Source organism: Marmota monax, unplaced genomic scaffold (assembly GCF_021218885.2).
Source record: "Marmota monax isolate L192 unplaced genomic scaffold, Marmota_monax_Labrador192_F-V1.1 WCK01_AAM20220418_F8-fsc00098, whole genome shotgun sequence".
Taxonomy (NCBI): Eukaryota; Metazoa; Chordata; class Mammalia; order Rodentia; family Sciuridae; genus Marmota; species Marmota monax.
This window is the reverse complement of record NW_026694639.1, coordinates 441,101-456,170: the sequence shown is the minus strand read 5'-3', so window position 1 is coordinate 456,170 and position 15,070 is coordinate 441,101. Positions and strand designations below refer to the sequence as shown.

Genomic DNA, 15,070 nt, shown 5'->3' with positions numbered 1-15,070 from the left:
AACAAGCCCTTAACATATGGGCCTTTGGGGAAACATTCTCAATCCAAACACTTGGTACTTAGTTCCCGTCAGTGTGCCCTTATTTAGAAAGAGGGTCATTGCAGATTATTCAATTAAGAAGAGATCACAGGTAGATTCCAATTCAATATGTTTGTATTCTCATCAGTAGTAGAAATTTGAGCACAGATACAGATACAGGTGGAGGAAAGATAATGTGAAGACACAGAGAGGTCACAGTCTACAAGCAAAGGGGCACTCAGGTCTGCCAAAGCTATGAGAGTCATGGAATGTATTATCCCAGTCCTCACAATAATTCAACCCCACGGGCACCCTGATTTCATATGTCTGATCTCTAGAACTATGAAAATAAATAATTTCTGTGGTTTGTCACCCAGTTTATGGTACTTTGTTATAGCAACTTTAGCAAATGAGTTATATAGCCAAAACCAAAGGCCTCTTGGTTTTCAGCTACAGAAACTCATAATGACATCCAGGAATACAGTTCCTCTCTGGCAACAGAGGCTAAGAATGCTCCATACTGGGTGAAAGAATGAATTGGCTAATTGCTGTCAGAAGCTTTAATCAAAGTTGAGAAAAAACAATAACAACAAAACCAAGATAGTGTCTAACCTAGAGTTATTGTTTTATAGAAAGCTTTGAGCCTGGAGGTCAAAACTCATATCATACAGAGGAGCTGAGGCAAATCACTTGGTTTGGACACTCTAAACACCTTCCCGTTACAGTGGAGCAGGCATCCTCAAACTTACAGGGCCTGAGTATGGACTAGGAGTAAGAGAGGCAGGAGAAGATGGGTCACCACACTCTGTGTGTGGTGTGTGGGGGCGGGAGGGAGAGAGAGAGGGAGAGAAAGAGAAGAGAGAGGCTGTGCCTGCAAACCAAAATTCCAAAACTGATAAAGGAACAGAATGCTAGAAAAGCCAACAGGAAGATAGGCTATCAGAACATGAATTCACTTCACATAAACTTAACTTGATGACATAGTCTGACAGAGATTTTAAAACTTGTGTTTAGTATACTCAAAGAGATAAAGGATAGTCATTAAACAGAAAAAAAAATTAATGTAACAAAACAGGCCAGAATAAAATAAGAACAAGTGACTATAAAAACAACAAAATTAAATATCTTGGAAATAAAAAAGCCACTACAACAAAAACACTAAAATATGGGATAAACTGGTATAGCTGAAGCAAGAATTAGAAAATTGAGAGGTCGGTAAGCATGGTGGTATACACCTGCAATCCCAGCAACACATGAGGCAGAGGCAGAAGCAAGATTAAGACCAGCCTCGGCAACTTAGCAAAACCATGTCTCAAAATAAAAACTAATGGGGATGTAGCTCAGTGGTTAAGCACCCCTGGGTTCAAACCCTAGCACCCATACAAACATACAAACAAAACAACAAAACCACAAAGAAAAGAAAGGTAGTATTGAACAATTCACCCATATACACAATAGATAAATAGACACAAAAATTGGAAAATGTAGGTTAGAAACATAGAGAATAGATTGAGAGGTACTTTAAAAGAAAATAATGTATTTAGGGAATGTTGTACAAGCGATATTTGAAAAGCTAATAGCTTTGACATTTCTAGAAGTAAAGAAAAACGTGAATCATCAAATCCAAATTGTACTCTGAATACTGGTAAGGATAAACATACCACTAAATATATTGTAGTAAGACTTCACATCACCAGAAATAAAGAGTAAACCTTAAATACTAACATAAAGAAAACATGAAGTACCTGAAAATGATTAACAAATTGCTACCGGATTTATATCATAGCCCTAAGTAGAGGCGCAAAAGTGATGATACAATAACAAAATAGGAAGGAAAAATTAACTGCCAACCTAGAGTTTCATACCTTGCTAAACTTACCATTAAGAGTGGTGTAAAAAATTAAGACCAACAAAACTTATTTTAGGCCCTCACCAACCAAACAGATTATTGAAGTAATGACACTGTAAACATACATATGCATATATATGTATTGTCTATATGTGTGTGGATACACACACACACACACATACTCTACACTAAAAAAAAGAAATACAACTTGTATCTTTCAAATCAGTGGTAGGGGAAGAGAAGAAAATGTTATCAATTTAAAGAAAAGCATTGTAGAATATAATAGGAAGTAAAAGCAAAGTATCAGAAAATACAAAGGTAAAATGAGAAATAAGTACAAATATATCAATAATCACAATTATTATAAACAATAAATTTATCTATGCAAAAAGTAGATATCAGAGGGGACTTAAAAAATATTCAAATGGAAGCTGCTAAAATAGAAACATGAAGGATCATAAAGATATTGAAAAAAGAGGTGCAATTCAAATATTAATAAGAAAGCTATTATATTTGTCATTTATTTATATAAGACAATTACAATTTAAGAAATCAAAGAATTATTAGAGTTAAAAGAAACCCTGCATACAACAATCCACAAAAAAGAAAACATAATAAATTATGATACATTTAATAGACTCTTAAAATATATGTGTAACATAAAATTGATATAATTAGAGAAGCTGATGAAATCCTCAGTCACACTGAGATATTTTTGTATTCCTCCTTCAGAAAAATAAGAGATTAGTACACAATAGATTAGAAGTATAAAAACTATTTGAACTACTAAATTGACAAGATGACCTGAATCAAGGGAACAGAATTCTGTATTTAAAAAATAGAAAACAAATTATTTTCAAGTTCATATGGAATACTAACAACACAGTGCTTTACAAAGGAAGTCTGTACAAATTTCCAAGGATCAACATCTTACAGACCACATTTCTAACTTAAAGACAACAAAATTGGAAGTTATTCCTTAAAGGTAAAGTGATCCCAAAAAACAACTTTAAAAAATCTCACATGTTAAAAAGGAAATCATGGTGGAATAAAATATTTAGAGCCAAGTAACAAAATACTATATGTTAAAATTTGTGGGATATAACTTAACATTTGTAGAGCCATAAATGCACTTATATAAAATATAGTAAAAATGAAATGAGTAAGCTAGAGAAAATGTACGGAAGAGATTTTAAAAATTGAAGGAACTAATAGTAGAGATAACACACAAATTAAATCAGATGACCCCCAAATAGTGGAGTGAACCAACATAAAATTAGTACTCTAAAGACTAAGAGTTATCTTTAGCAGGATTTAGAGCAAACATACATAAAATATATAAAACAACATCAGGGAGAGAAAAGGGGACATAATTATAGAGATTGTAAAATACTGAACAAGTTCAGTTCAATGTATTTGAAAACCTAGATAAAATGGATTATCTAGAAAAAAATGGTGCTATCGTTGAATTTAATAAAAAACAGAGAACCAACAGCTATTAAAGAAACTAAATTGTGGTTCAAAAATTTCTTTCATCTCCATGAGGGATACCAGGCCCTCTTTACTGACAAAATTTTCATAGCATCAAAGGAAAGATGAGAGTTATTTTTTTTTTTAAACTTTTGTAGTTTGAAAGAAGAGATAGAACAACCAATTATTTCTCTGTGCCTAATATAACTTTTATATCCAAGTTAGATAAAGTTAAATTAGGGAAAAATATAGACCCATTTCAGAAGAAAAATCCCAGATAAAATATTAGAGAATCAAAATTACCCATATATACAAAAAAATGAGAAAGTATAACTGTGATTCAACTAAATTTTAATATATTTCAACATTAACAGGTGAAAGGGGAGAGATCAAAATGATCAGCTCAATAGGTAGACAAACTAAATCACCAGATAAAAATTGGCTATCAATTCATTATAAAAATTCTTAGTCCCTGCATATAGGAGATAATGTTATTGACTTGATAAAGAATAACTATGACAAATCTACAAGGAACATCAAAATTGATGGTGACAGTTTAGAAACTATCTTACCAGAAAATATATAATATATATACATATTTTTGTGTACTATATGAATGATAGTGGAAGATATGTATCCTTGATTTTTTCCTATAAATGCTGTTTTTGAAATTCAATTACAGTACTTTGCTGTATATAGCTTGAGTTCATTTATTTACCTGTTGTACAGTAAATTCTGATGTCTGAATGTGCTACAGGTTGAGAATCCCTAATCCCAAAATCTGAAATCGGAAATGTTCCAAAATCCAAAACTTTTTGAGTGCCAACGTGATACCACCAATGAAAATTCCATACCATAAAATATCAGAGGTAGTTTTAAAAATGGGAGAGGAAGAAGGAATGGCAATGGATAATCAGCTATTACATTGGAACAGAAAATTAAAATCCAAACTCACACCATACACATAAATTAATTCTGGTGCTTTAAAAAGCTTATGTGTAAAAATCAGATTGGTACTTTTTTAGCAGGTGGCATGAGATTACCTTTATAAACTGAGAGTAGGAAAGCTTTTCTTTAAAAAGGCTAATAAAAGAACATTTTTATAAATTAAAAAGATTGGGAAAATATTACTACATAAAAACTTTGGTTCAACAAAGGACATTAAAAGCTCAGGTAAGTCACATCACAAACAGGAAGAAGATATTTGTGCAATATACAGCTGATGAAGGGTTAGTATTAAGAATTCATAAAGTCTTCTGCAAATTCATAAGTAAATGAACTACCCAATAATGGAAAATAATGTTTTATAACATCTTCATACAGGTGTTGCACATCTTTTACTAGATTTATTCCAAAGTAGTTTATACATATAAGTAACAATCAATTCATAGAAAAGGAAACAAAAATCGTCAATAAACACCTATAATTCTTCTCATTATTATCAAGAAAATTGAAATTAAAGAGATTAAATACAATTTCATACCTATCATATATTGGCAAAAATTAAAAAGTATGGCAACTCCAAGTGTTAGTAGGAATATTGAACAATATAAATTCATAAACCACTGAGATATGTAAGTTAGTGCAACTGTTTATTAGCATCTAATAAAGTTATTGGAACTCAGCAATTCCATATTCGGGGACTGACTCTAACGAATCACTGATAAGTATCATTGAGAAATGCTCAAGGATGTTTATGGAAACTGTATTTATGACTCAACAAATTGAAAATCTTCTGAATACCCATCAACAGTAGAATCAATACCATGTTGAACATATTGAATATCCCTCATCTGAAATGCTTGGAGCCACAGGTATTCAGATTTCAGATTCTTTTGGATTTTGGAATATTTGCATATACATAAATGAGATATCTTGGGGATATTACTCAAGTCTAAACACACAATTCATTTAGACTTCAGACTGGTTGTAGTTCAGGGGTAGAGCTCTTGCCTAGCACGTGCAAGGCCCTGGTTTCAGTCCCCAGCAGCTCAAAATACAAAAAAATTACAATAATCATTTATGCTTATACATACCTTATACATATAGCCTGGAGATTATTTTATATAAGATTTTTAAACAATATTATGCATAAATACAATTTATAGCATGAAATTTTCACTGGTAGTATCATTTTAAATTTTAAAACATTTCAGATTTTAGATTTTTGGATTAAGAATTCTCAGCCTGTAGCACATTCAGACATCAGAATTTACTACATGGCAGATAAAAGAAATGAACTCAAGCTACACACAGCAAAATACTGTAACTGAATTTCAAAAACAGCATTTATAGGAAAAACTCGAGAATACATGCATTTCACTATCATTCGTATAACACAAGAAAACATGACAAAGGATGTTATATGCTGTCTATGAGTGTGTGGGTGTGTATGTATAACAATGTAAAACATGCGACACTGACCTTCTCAAATCAAAGAAGTAGTTAGCACTGGGTAAGGATAATAAATTCTAATAGAACCAGGTGGTATTTTCTGAATATTTGAAATATTTCATAATAAAAACAAAAAGTTTCTACTTTATCTGCTTATGAAAAATAAAGCCTTTCTTCAGTTGTATCCTTACTGTTCTGAAAACATAAACAATATAATGACTTCATCTTTTCTTGGTCCCCTCTAGCTTACATTTACATAGAATTTAATTGTGAAAATACTTCTTCTGATGACATACTTTTCCACATGTGATCATTTCTTTTTTTTAACATTTATTTTTGAGGTGTAAATGGACACAACACAATGCCTTTATTTTTATGTGGTGCTGAGGATTAAAGCCGGGTCCCACCGGTGCTAGGTGAGCACTCTACCTATGAGCCATAATCCCAGCCCTGATCGTTTCTTTAATTTTGTTTTGGTAGAGGGTCTCACTAAATTGCAGAGGCTGACCTAGAACTTGCAATCCTCTTGCGTCAGTCTCCCCAGCTGCCAGGATTACAGGTTTGCCCCACAGCACCTGGCACAATACCCACTTTTCTGATCTCAGTCTACTCCTGCAAAATTCAAACTTGGGGTTCCTGCATTTGAAAGAAACATTAACATGGCATATTTCATATACAAACTCAGTTAACGCTGAGAAGTTTGTGGATTCACATAAATCCATATACAATAATATCCTGTAACATTTTGCCATTTCTATAACTGAACCATTCTTAAACAATTAACACCTACTTGTCTCTGCCCTAATTAAACCTGTCATCAATATTTTGTTATACCATAAAGGCTTATTCAGTTTATAATGCTTCTTACATAACCACAATATTAGGCTGCAACCGGGCAGCTGAGATTTGGGATGAAGTCATTGGTCACAGGATCCAGAAAGGCTGCTGGTATCCAATCCCAGAATTGAACTAACCAGAAATCAGGTTTTGGAATAATAACTGTGTTTAGTGGTATTTATTAAATGAAACACTGTCTGTATATACTTAAAAGTATCACTAGACTGAATTAATACAAAAAGTCTATCAGATTAATAAAATAAGTTTTTAATATGTATTAATTTTTTTCTACTAAATGTTTACAAGCTTGCAAATTCAAAGTCATTACTGACCTATTTATTTCAAAGATTAGCACAGTATTTTCAAAGCATGGGTTATCTTTTCTTTGCATTTGTCACATTTTTCAAGCTCCTATCTGACCTATGGACAGAGCTTTAGTTAGAGTTTCTTACTTTTATCATTACTTCTTTAATCCAATTGGCTATCCTGACCCTTTTCTATGTCATTGAATTCCCTGCATTTGGAGTGACAAATTAAGAGACAAGCTACGGATCTTCTAGGCTTTATTATCTAATATACTGAACTGTATGCCTCAAGTAGAAAGTATCTCATAATAAATGTACAAAAGGCAAGGAAAATTCCCAAGGAAAGGTAGAGAGTCAGCTCAAATCTCCAAGACAAGTTGGCACATATAAGCTAGAAATATGACATCTGAATAAAAGCTACTTGGTGACAACAAAGGAAGTAATAGGAAAGTTGGTGGCAGAGACATCATTAATATTTACATATATTATAAATATAATATTTATATTGTATGAATATACTGTATGTGATAAATCAGGTTAATTTTGGAACTTAACCCATAATTCATTGTTTAATTCCTTCTGTCAATTATATGCTAAAAGATGTTATGTGTTATTTATACATATGGTAATATAAGGTATGCATTTTTATATGAATTTGAAAACCCTCCAAATTATATTAATCATAGCTGATGATCTATAAACAATATATAAAATAATGCTAACTTGTTGGATTTTATTTTTATTTATGCCTGAGATTTCTTTTTATCGTTTACGTAAATCCCAATTCCTTGTATGCTTTTTAAGGTTATTTTTGTTATTCAAAACAGCAACAGGGGCCACTGAACTCTGAACTCCACTTTGAATAAACATTTATCTTTATAAATTGGTAAAAATTAGATTTATATAAAATACATTTCAGGTCTAAAGTTCCAAAGGGTGAAAAGAAAGTTCCTTCAATTATAGCAAATGCACTGTGATCATTCCATTATTCACAAGACTTTCAAATCACTCCTGGATATTTCTTTCCTAGAAGTTCCAGAGAATGAACTACACAATGTAATCTAGGTTTAAATTTGGGTTTCTCCTGTGTTTCAGATACTGATGTTTGAGCCTTTTATTCCTGACAAGCCACTTAAAGAGCCACTGTTACTTTGAGGTTTTATCTATGAGATTCATGTCTTTTGAGCTCATTAAGAACATTTCCAAAGATTACAATGTCAATAGCACCTAATTACTGGACTGTGAGAAAGGTCTTCTTGAGTACACAGAATCTTTGACAATGCCCAGTGCACAATGGGCAGCTCAGATCCCAAATTTTATCACAGGTAAGCAGCAAACAAATTAATAATCTTACTTGCACTCTCTTGGGATAATTACTACTGCATAAAAATCTGCTTTGAAATTTTACAGATAGTATTGTGCCTTATTTTTATTCCCTTGTATGAACCAGAATTTATTCATTTCTTAAAGCTTCCTGTGTGGCACAAGGACTCTCTATTGCTCCCTTTAGAATTCCTAGGACTTGCAACATAACCAAAAATCGTTTTCAACCTGCTTGGGCAGGACACACCCAATACAACATTGTTTCAAATTGTATTTTATATTTTAAGACACTTCTCTCAAATACTGTATGTTTTTATACTAATGCTAGATTTTAGTTATACTTAATGCCTGGTAGAAAATTTGTTATTAAAGAGGCAAAGGAAAGATAAGTTATTTTAAGTCACTAGCCTGCCTGGGCATTATTGCTCTCACAAGGTGAGTTAAAATGTAGGTTTGGTATTATATTTATGAACAGCTCAGGAGGAAATATAGCACGATTAGCTAGGTACATCATACATTATCTCATTTAGTACTTTTTTTTTTTTCTTTTTTAGAGTGCTGGGCTCAAACCCAAGGTTTTATTCATGCAAGGCAAGTGCTCTACCACTGAGCTAACTAACTACCAGCCCTTATTAATTCTTTTACTAAACCTCCAGGATGGGGTTGCCATCTCCATCTTACACAGCAGAGGGAACTGGTGATATCCCCAGTGAGTGAGTGATGAACTGAGATTGGAACCAATGTCCTTCAGCTTCCCAAGCCCACGTTCTTGCTCTTGTCTCATGTGTCTCCCCATTGTTGGTGAAATGGGACATACGTGGCCATGCATAAGTCTTGGGCCAAGTCAGTATAATCAAGTGGTGATGGGCAGAGTGGCCCTTTGGCCACTTTGTTGAATTTGAATCTTCCTGCTCCCTACTGGTGGTATAACCCTGGCAGTTTATTAAACCCTGCTAAAATCGATTCTCTCATTTGTAAAATTGGGGAAAACAAGAGACCTGAGAGCATCGTGTTGAGAATCACAGTTAAAACCTGAAAGCCATTTAGAAGATTACCTATGTCTGCTAAACAATAGCTATATTTGTTTTATTGGTTTGTTTGGGGTTTTTTTTTTGTGTATTTCTTTTGAGATGGGGGGGTCTTACTATGTTGCTCAGGATGGCCTTGAACTCGCAAGCTCAAGTAATCCTCCTGTCTCAATCTCCCAAAAGTAGCTGGGACCACAGGCACGTGCCACCACACCTGGTAGCTATATATACATTTAAAAGTATTCTGTGGTGTGAAAGTACAACCTAAGAACTTAAATCTTTGATGTGATGCTGAGGATCCTGTCAGAGAGAATAATTTTGAATAAGAGACTGTAAATATTAATATTCTATCTGCATATTTTAAAAAATGGAACAAAAAACAACAGTGATTTAAAAGAGTTTGGTTTGGGATCTATTACCAGCTACATCACAATATCCCTCCCTTCATGTTATAGAAAATAATAAACATTTATTTATCAGACACATATTAACCATGTAGCTAATTTAATATGTATTCACAAATTAATGCTTGAAAACACTGATAGTGTATTAGATTATTTACCAGGGGCCTGAAAGGGGTTCTCAACATTCCCAAGTAGCTAGGGGTGGGGAATGACATGTTTGGTGGTCAATATGACCCTTTGAAAGTCAATCATAAATACCTTCTACAAGCCATTAAAGAGTTTTCTAACAAGAAAATTCATTTACTCCTCAGATTAGTAAATTAGTAATTAATCTTTTGTCCTGCTTTTTCATTTGTTTGTTTTTGTTCAATAAAAATAGAAAATTCATTTCTAATAAATTATGGAGTAACTGGAACCAGTTCACCAGAAACTTTGTTAACTAGATTATTTTCCAGCACTATCTTCAGAGGGAAGAACATGATACGTCGAAGTTGTATCAGATATATATATATATTTTTCTTTTTATGGTTCCTTTTTATTTTTGTATCAGAGATTTAACAGGAAGAAACTGCAGGGTTCTGTCCAGAGGCATTTGGTGTAAAATTTTCACACATCTCCTCTGCAATGCAGATTAATATTCCAAATCATGAGCTTTGTGATACAGTACTGCATTCTGGGTCATAAAAGGGCATTTATATTTAATTTTATCAGCAAGGCAAAGAAAAGAACTAATGAATCTTGGGAGGATTTTCAGCAAAGAGAGTGGAGGTAATTCTTTTAATTCTTAACTGCATTTTGCATCTTCAGGGATGAGGAAAAGGAGTGGAGGTGTTTATTTCAGTTAGTGATCTTTTGTATAACAGGTGCCCATGATTTGTGATACCTGAGATGGACTTTTGGACTCTTGATTTTTTTTTCTTTTTGGTGATACTGAAGATTAAACCTAGATATGCTCTCCCACTGAGCTATATCCCAGCTCTTTTAATTTGGATCTGGGGGTAGTGTCTTAATAAATTGCCTGTGCTGGGTGTGAACTTGGGATCCTCCTGTGCCGCAGCCCGGCTGGCTGGGCAAACTAACTGGGGGGTGACGAGGAACTTGTGAAGGTTGATGCAGCAGGAGTGGGAGCCATTTATTGTAGGACAGTAGGGGTATATATACATAACTGAATACACAGCTTAATTTAATTGACATAATCTAGACACAGCAGTCAGTCATTAAGGAATCTCTATAATCTTAATGGCTCACTGGCGTTACTTCACAAACCACTCCCTCTGGCAAAATTCCAGGCGCCATCTTGACTTGTTTACAGACCCTAACACTCCTGCCTCAGCCTCCTTAATAGCTGGGATTACAGGCATGTGTCACTGCATCTGGCTCCTCTACAAAATGATTTTTGGACTGGGGAAAGTCAATTTTGGATGAAAAAAATCCTCAGATAAATATTTGAGGGAATGAAATGCTGTAGTTAACTAAACTAAAATTTCAGGTCAACTACAGATTACCAATCCACATTTTTAGAAATAACTTACCATATGCGTTATAATTTACAACAAACTCAACAGATACAATTAGATACTTAAATGACGATACCTTTAAAGCTTGCTGCTTCCTAAGCTAGCAGATGCGTCCTATGGAATCCAAACTCAGCATTAATGGTAATATAAGTATCAGCTCAAGAGGTAGTCAGCACTGATTGTTGAAAGAGTCCTTTTAAGCAGGGTAAGTGCCTGTCACTCATACATATAAGCACCATGGAAAACCTTCTCCATTGGATAGAGGCCCAGGAAAAGGAGAGATTCTTCATATCTCTGCTAAAGTTTTCAAAAAATAGAGGATTTGACCCTCAGGGGTCTAGGATTTAAACTCTTATCACACACTTCCCCCTTGCATAAAGACTCATTAACAAACTCTACTTTTAAATCTTTCTGGATATGAAAAACAAATTACTGACACTCTTAGGTCATGATCAATAATTTAAACTAACAGTGTTATACTTTGTAATTTCAACTTGCTTATTACAGCCTACTAATGAATATGCTTTCAGCAATGAATTTCTTTAAATTCACATATTTGCCTTGCCCCTGAATGCCCTCAGCTGGAGTCCTTAGAGAACAGATGATTGAAGGAAGATGTAGTTAAGTATGTTTCCTATTTGGTTTTTAAATTTAGAGAAAAGTCTTACAGATACATGTAGACAAAAAACAAACAAACAAACAAACAAAAAACACCTTCCAGTTTTTAAAAAGTCCAATGACGCCCTGGAAAAACAGGACATTAAGAAGAGCTTCATGTTTGTTGGAAGTTTAATAAACAAGAAACAGGATTCCAGCTGAGACAGTTTCTGATTTTGAGATAGATTAAGTTCATTTTCAATTAGCAGTGGTCAGATTTCAGGAATACACATGTTAATGTATCTTTATTCATCTTATCTATGCATTACTTTTATAAATTGGCTGAAAAGAGTCGCCCAGAATACCAAATACCTTAGGATAAAAAAAAAAGTTAATCAAGACTAACTACTCGTATTGTGTGTGAACCTCTTTCTAACAATAAAGATTTTTATCTCCTTCTTATTCTCTTTAGAAGGTGCTGGGGATTGATCCCAGGGTCTCAAGCATGCCAGACAAGCACTTTACCATTAAGCCACCACCAGACCCCAAGATTCTTACCTCTGGGTGATTGATGCAAGGAGAGCTGATCACTAACTGTTTCTGGGTACTTTTTGTCTATCTGTAAGTAGACCAAAAATTTCATTACTGACATTCAATTATATTAACTGAATGGATATTTAATAGAGAAAAACAATCTTCCTACCAAAGTCAAATGATAATCACTTGAAGAAGATGCGGTTTCTTCCAAGTTTAATTTAGACTGCACAAATAAAGGTTTCACTTTCTGAAAGACACAAAAGGTATGTTTGTTGGGATCAAGGGGGATCAATCCTCAATTAACTTAGATATGAAAACTATACTCATAACTCCAATTTGCTCAAAGATGGATGGAGAAATCCTTTTCTTTAAACCAATGATGAGAAGACCCACCCCCCTTCTTTATTCAGGCTATTTTGAGGAAAAAACTCAAGAAACATGTTTTCCTCAGTCTTTTCTGACTCAATTTTCTCTTGCTTGTCTCTTCATCTTAGGATGTATTATAGGTCTGCTCTCTTTATCCACATGTTCTTCGTTTTCAGATTCTGCAGATCAAGCAATCACAAGTAGAAAACACTAAAAACAACAACAGCAACAATGAAAATAACCTCCCCAAAAACCAACACAGCAACAATTTCCTGAACACACACAGACTTTCTTCTTGTTATTATTTCCTAAACAATACAGTATAATAGCCATTTACTTACATAGTGCTTATATTGGATTATATATTATAAATAGTCTAAAGTTGATCTAAAGTATTCAAGAGGATGTGCACTGGTTATAAGCAAATAGCATGCCATTTTAAATAAGGGACTTGAGCATCCAAGGATCTTGTTGTCTGTTGGGGTCCTGGAACTAATCACCTGTAGATACGGAGCAGCAACTATACTTATAATTGGTGAGGAACCACAGGATCCTTTCCAGCACCACCTACCTACTGGGAGTGACAGCAATGGTGGCCCGACTGCCAAGAACTGAATAGGCAAAAAAATTTCGTTTTCTTCTAGCAGGTCAGAAGCTGTAGCATGCAGGCAGAATTGTCACCAATATCATGTAGTGCAAAGTAAATGACATTTAATTTGTGTAGGTCAAAAGAATCTTAGGAACATAAAATATACTTAAGGAAAATAAGTCTAAGGTTCATACATATAGCTCAGGGTTTTTTTTTTTAACTATCAATTCCTATTTTATTGAGGTCATTTATAATCATTATCAAATAGTAGGTACTGTACATAATTGTATTGCTATACTTTTATACAAATGGCAGAGCTGCATATATTACTCATATAATGTGTTTTGCATAGCTCAGGGTTTATGTGAATTTTTCCCTGTTCAAGGCTTCCCTTTTGCTTTGTAAGTATTGATATATGCATGAATATATGTGTGTTTACATGTATTTTTCTCTATCCATAGCCTGCTCACACTCCCTTTTTGTTCCCCCCAAAAGAAACTATATATTTGACAAGTATGTTTTATTTGAAAGTGGCAAAATGTGAAATTTTGCACATGTATTTTAATTTATCTTAATGACATTATGTGATACACTATTTCAATGATTCTAAGGCATAGCCTTCTGATTTTAACACCCCTAAAATTGGGAATCACCTTACAATAGATGGATTGCCACAGCATAACCGACAGCATTTTTTTTTTTAGTGACTTACAAAATCTGAAGCTAGTCTTGAGCATACCTTAGATTCAACATAAGACTACAGTCTGCCTTGTGTATCCCTGCTAGTCACTAAGTGCAATCTTTTAAAGATCTGTCAATCTTACTACATGTACCTAAAAATATATTGCTTCTAAGCACCACATGGTACCCGAGGCAGGCATCTGCTTCATTTTGCCATCTGCTCTCCCAAGGTGGTCCGAGTCACTATCATTTCCTGCCTGTATCATGTTAGTAGCTTCCCATTCTGTTTCTTTGTTCTGTTCTCAATCACCTGCCCATCTCCACCCCAAAATTGCCAGTGTTATTCCTTTAAAATTAAGTGAGATTGTCTTACTCCTCTGTCAAAACCCTGAAAAGTTCCCAATTTTTCTTGGATTACAAAAATCAGAGTTCTGTGACCCCTCTGACCACAATTTACTACTTTACTTTCTTACTTTCAGCTCCAGCAAAGCTGGGTGCCAGGCACACCTTCACCTTAGAACCTTCCCATAGTTCTATCCCATCTAGAATGTCCTCATGACTCCTTACCCAACTACCTTCCTGTCTTTCATGAAAATGGTAAAGAAAGCCAGTGTTAACTCATACATTGCTAGTAAGATTGCAGATCGGTGCAATCACTCTGGGAAACAGTATGGAGATTCCTCAGAAAACTTGTGATGAACTCACCATTTGACTCAGTTATCCCACTTCTCAGCATATACCCAAAGGACTTAAAATCAGTATACTACAGTGATGTGGCCATGTCAATGTTTATAGCAACTCAATTCACAATAGCTAAACTATGGAACCAACTGAGGTGCCCTTCAACAGATGAGTGAATAAAAACAATGTAGTACATACACAATGGAATATTACTCAGCCATAAAGAAAAATGAAATTATGCCATTTACTGGTAAATGGATGGAACTGGAGAATATCATGGTAAGTGAAATAAACCAATCCCCCCAGACCAAAGGCTGAATGTTCTCTCTGATAAGCAGATGCTAACTCACAAAAAGCAAGAGAGGGGTGGGGAAGGGAGAATAGAAGTTCATTGGATTAGGAAAGGGGAATGATGAGAAGGGAGGGGCAATGAGAATAGGAAGAGAGTAGAATGAATTAGACATATTTTCCAGT

The 15,070-nt window shown here is 34.2% G+C and overlaps 1 protein-coding gene across 1 annotated transcript in view; it reads right to left on the bottom strand.

Annotated features, from left to right (window-relative positions):
- Positions 1-15,070, bottom strand: part of CUNH10orf67 (chromosome unknown C10orf67 homolog) — a 118,424-nt gene that overhangs the window by 5,793 nt on the left and 97,561 nt on the right. The window contains exons 16-17 of the mRNA XM_058572309.1: positions 12,446-12,526; positions 12,301-12,361 (exon numbers count right to left, since the gene is read on the bottom strand). Of these exons, the coding sequence (XP_058428292.1) occupies positions 12,301-12,361; positions 12,446-12,526 (142 nt within the window). The remainder of the gene's footprint in view (positions 1-12,300; positions 12,362-12,445; positions 12,527-15,070) is intronic.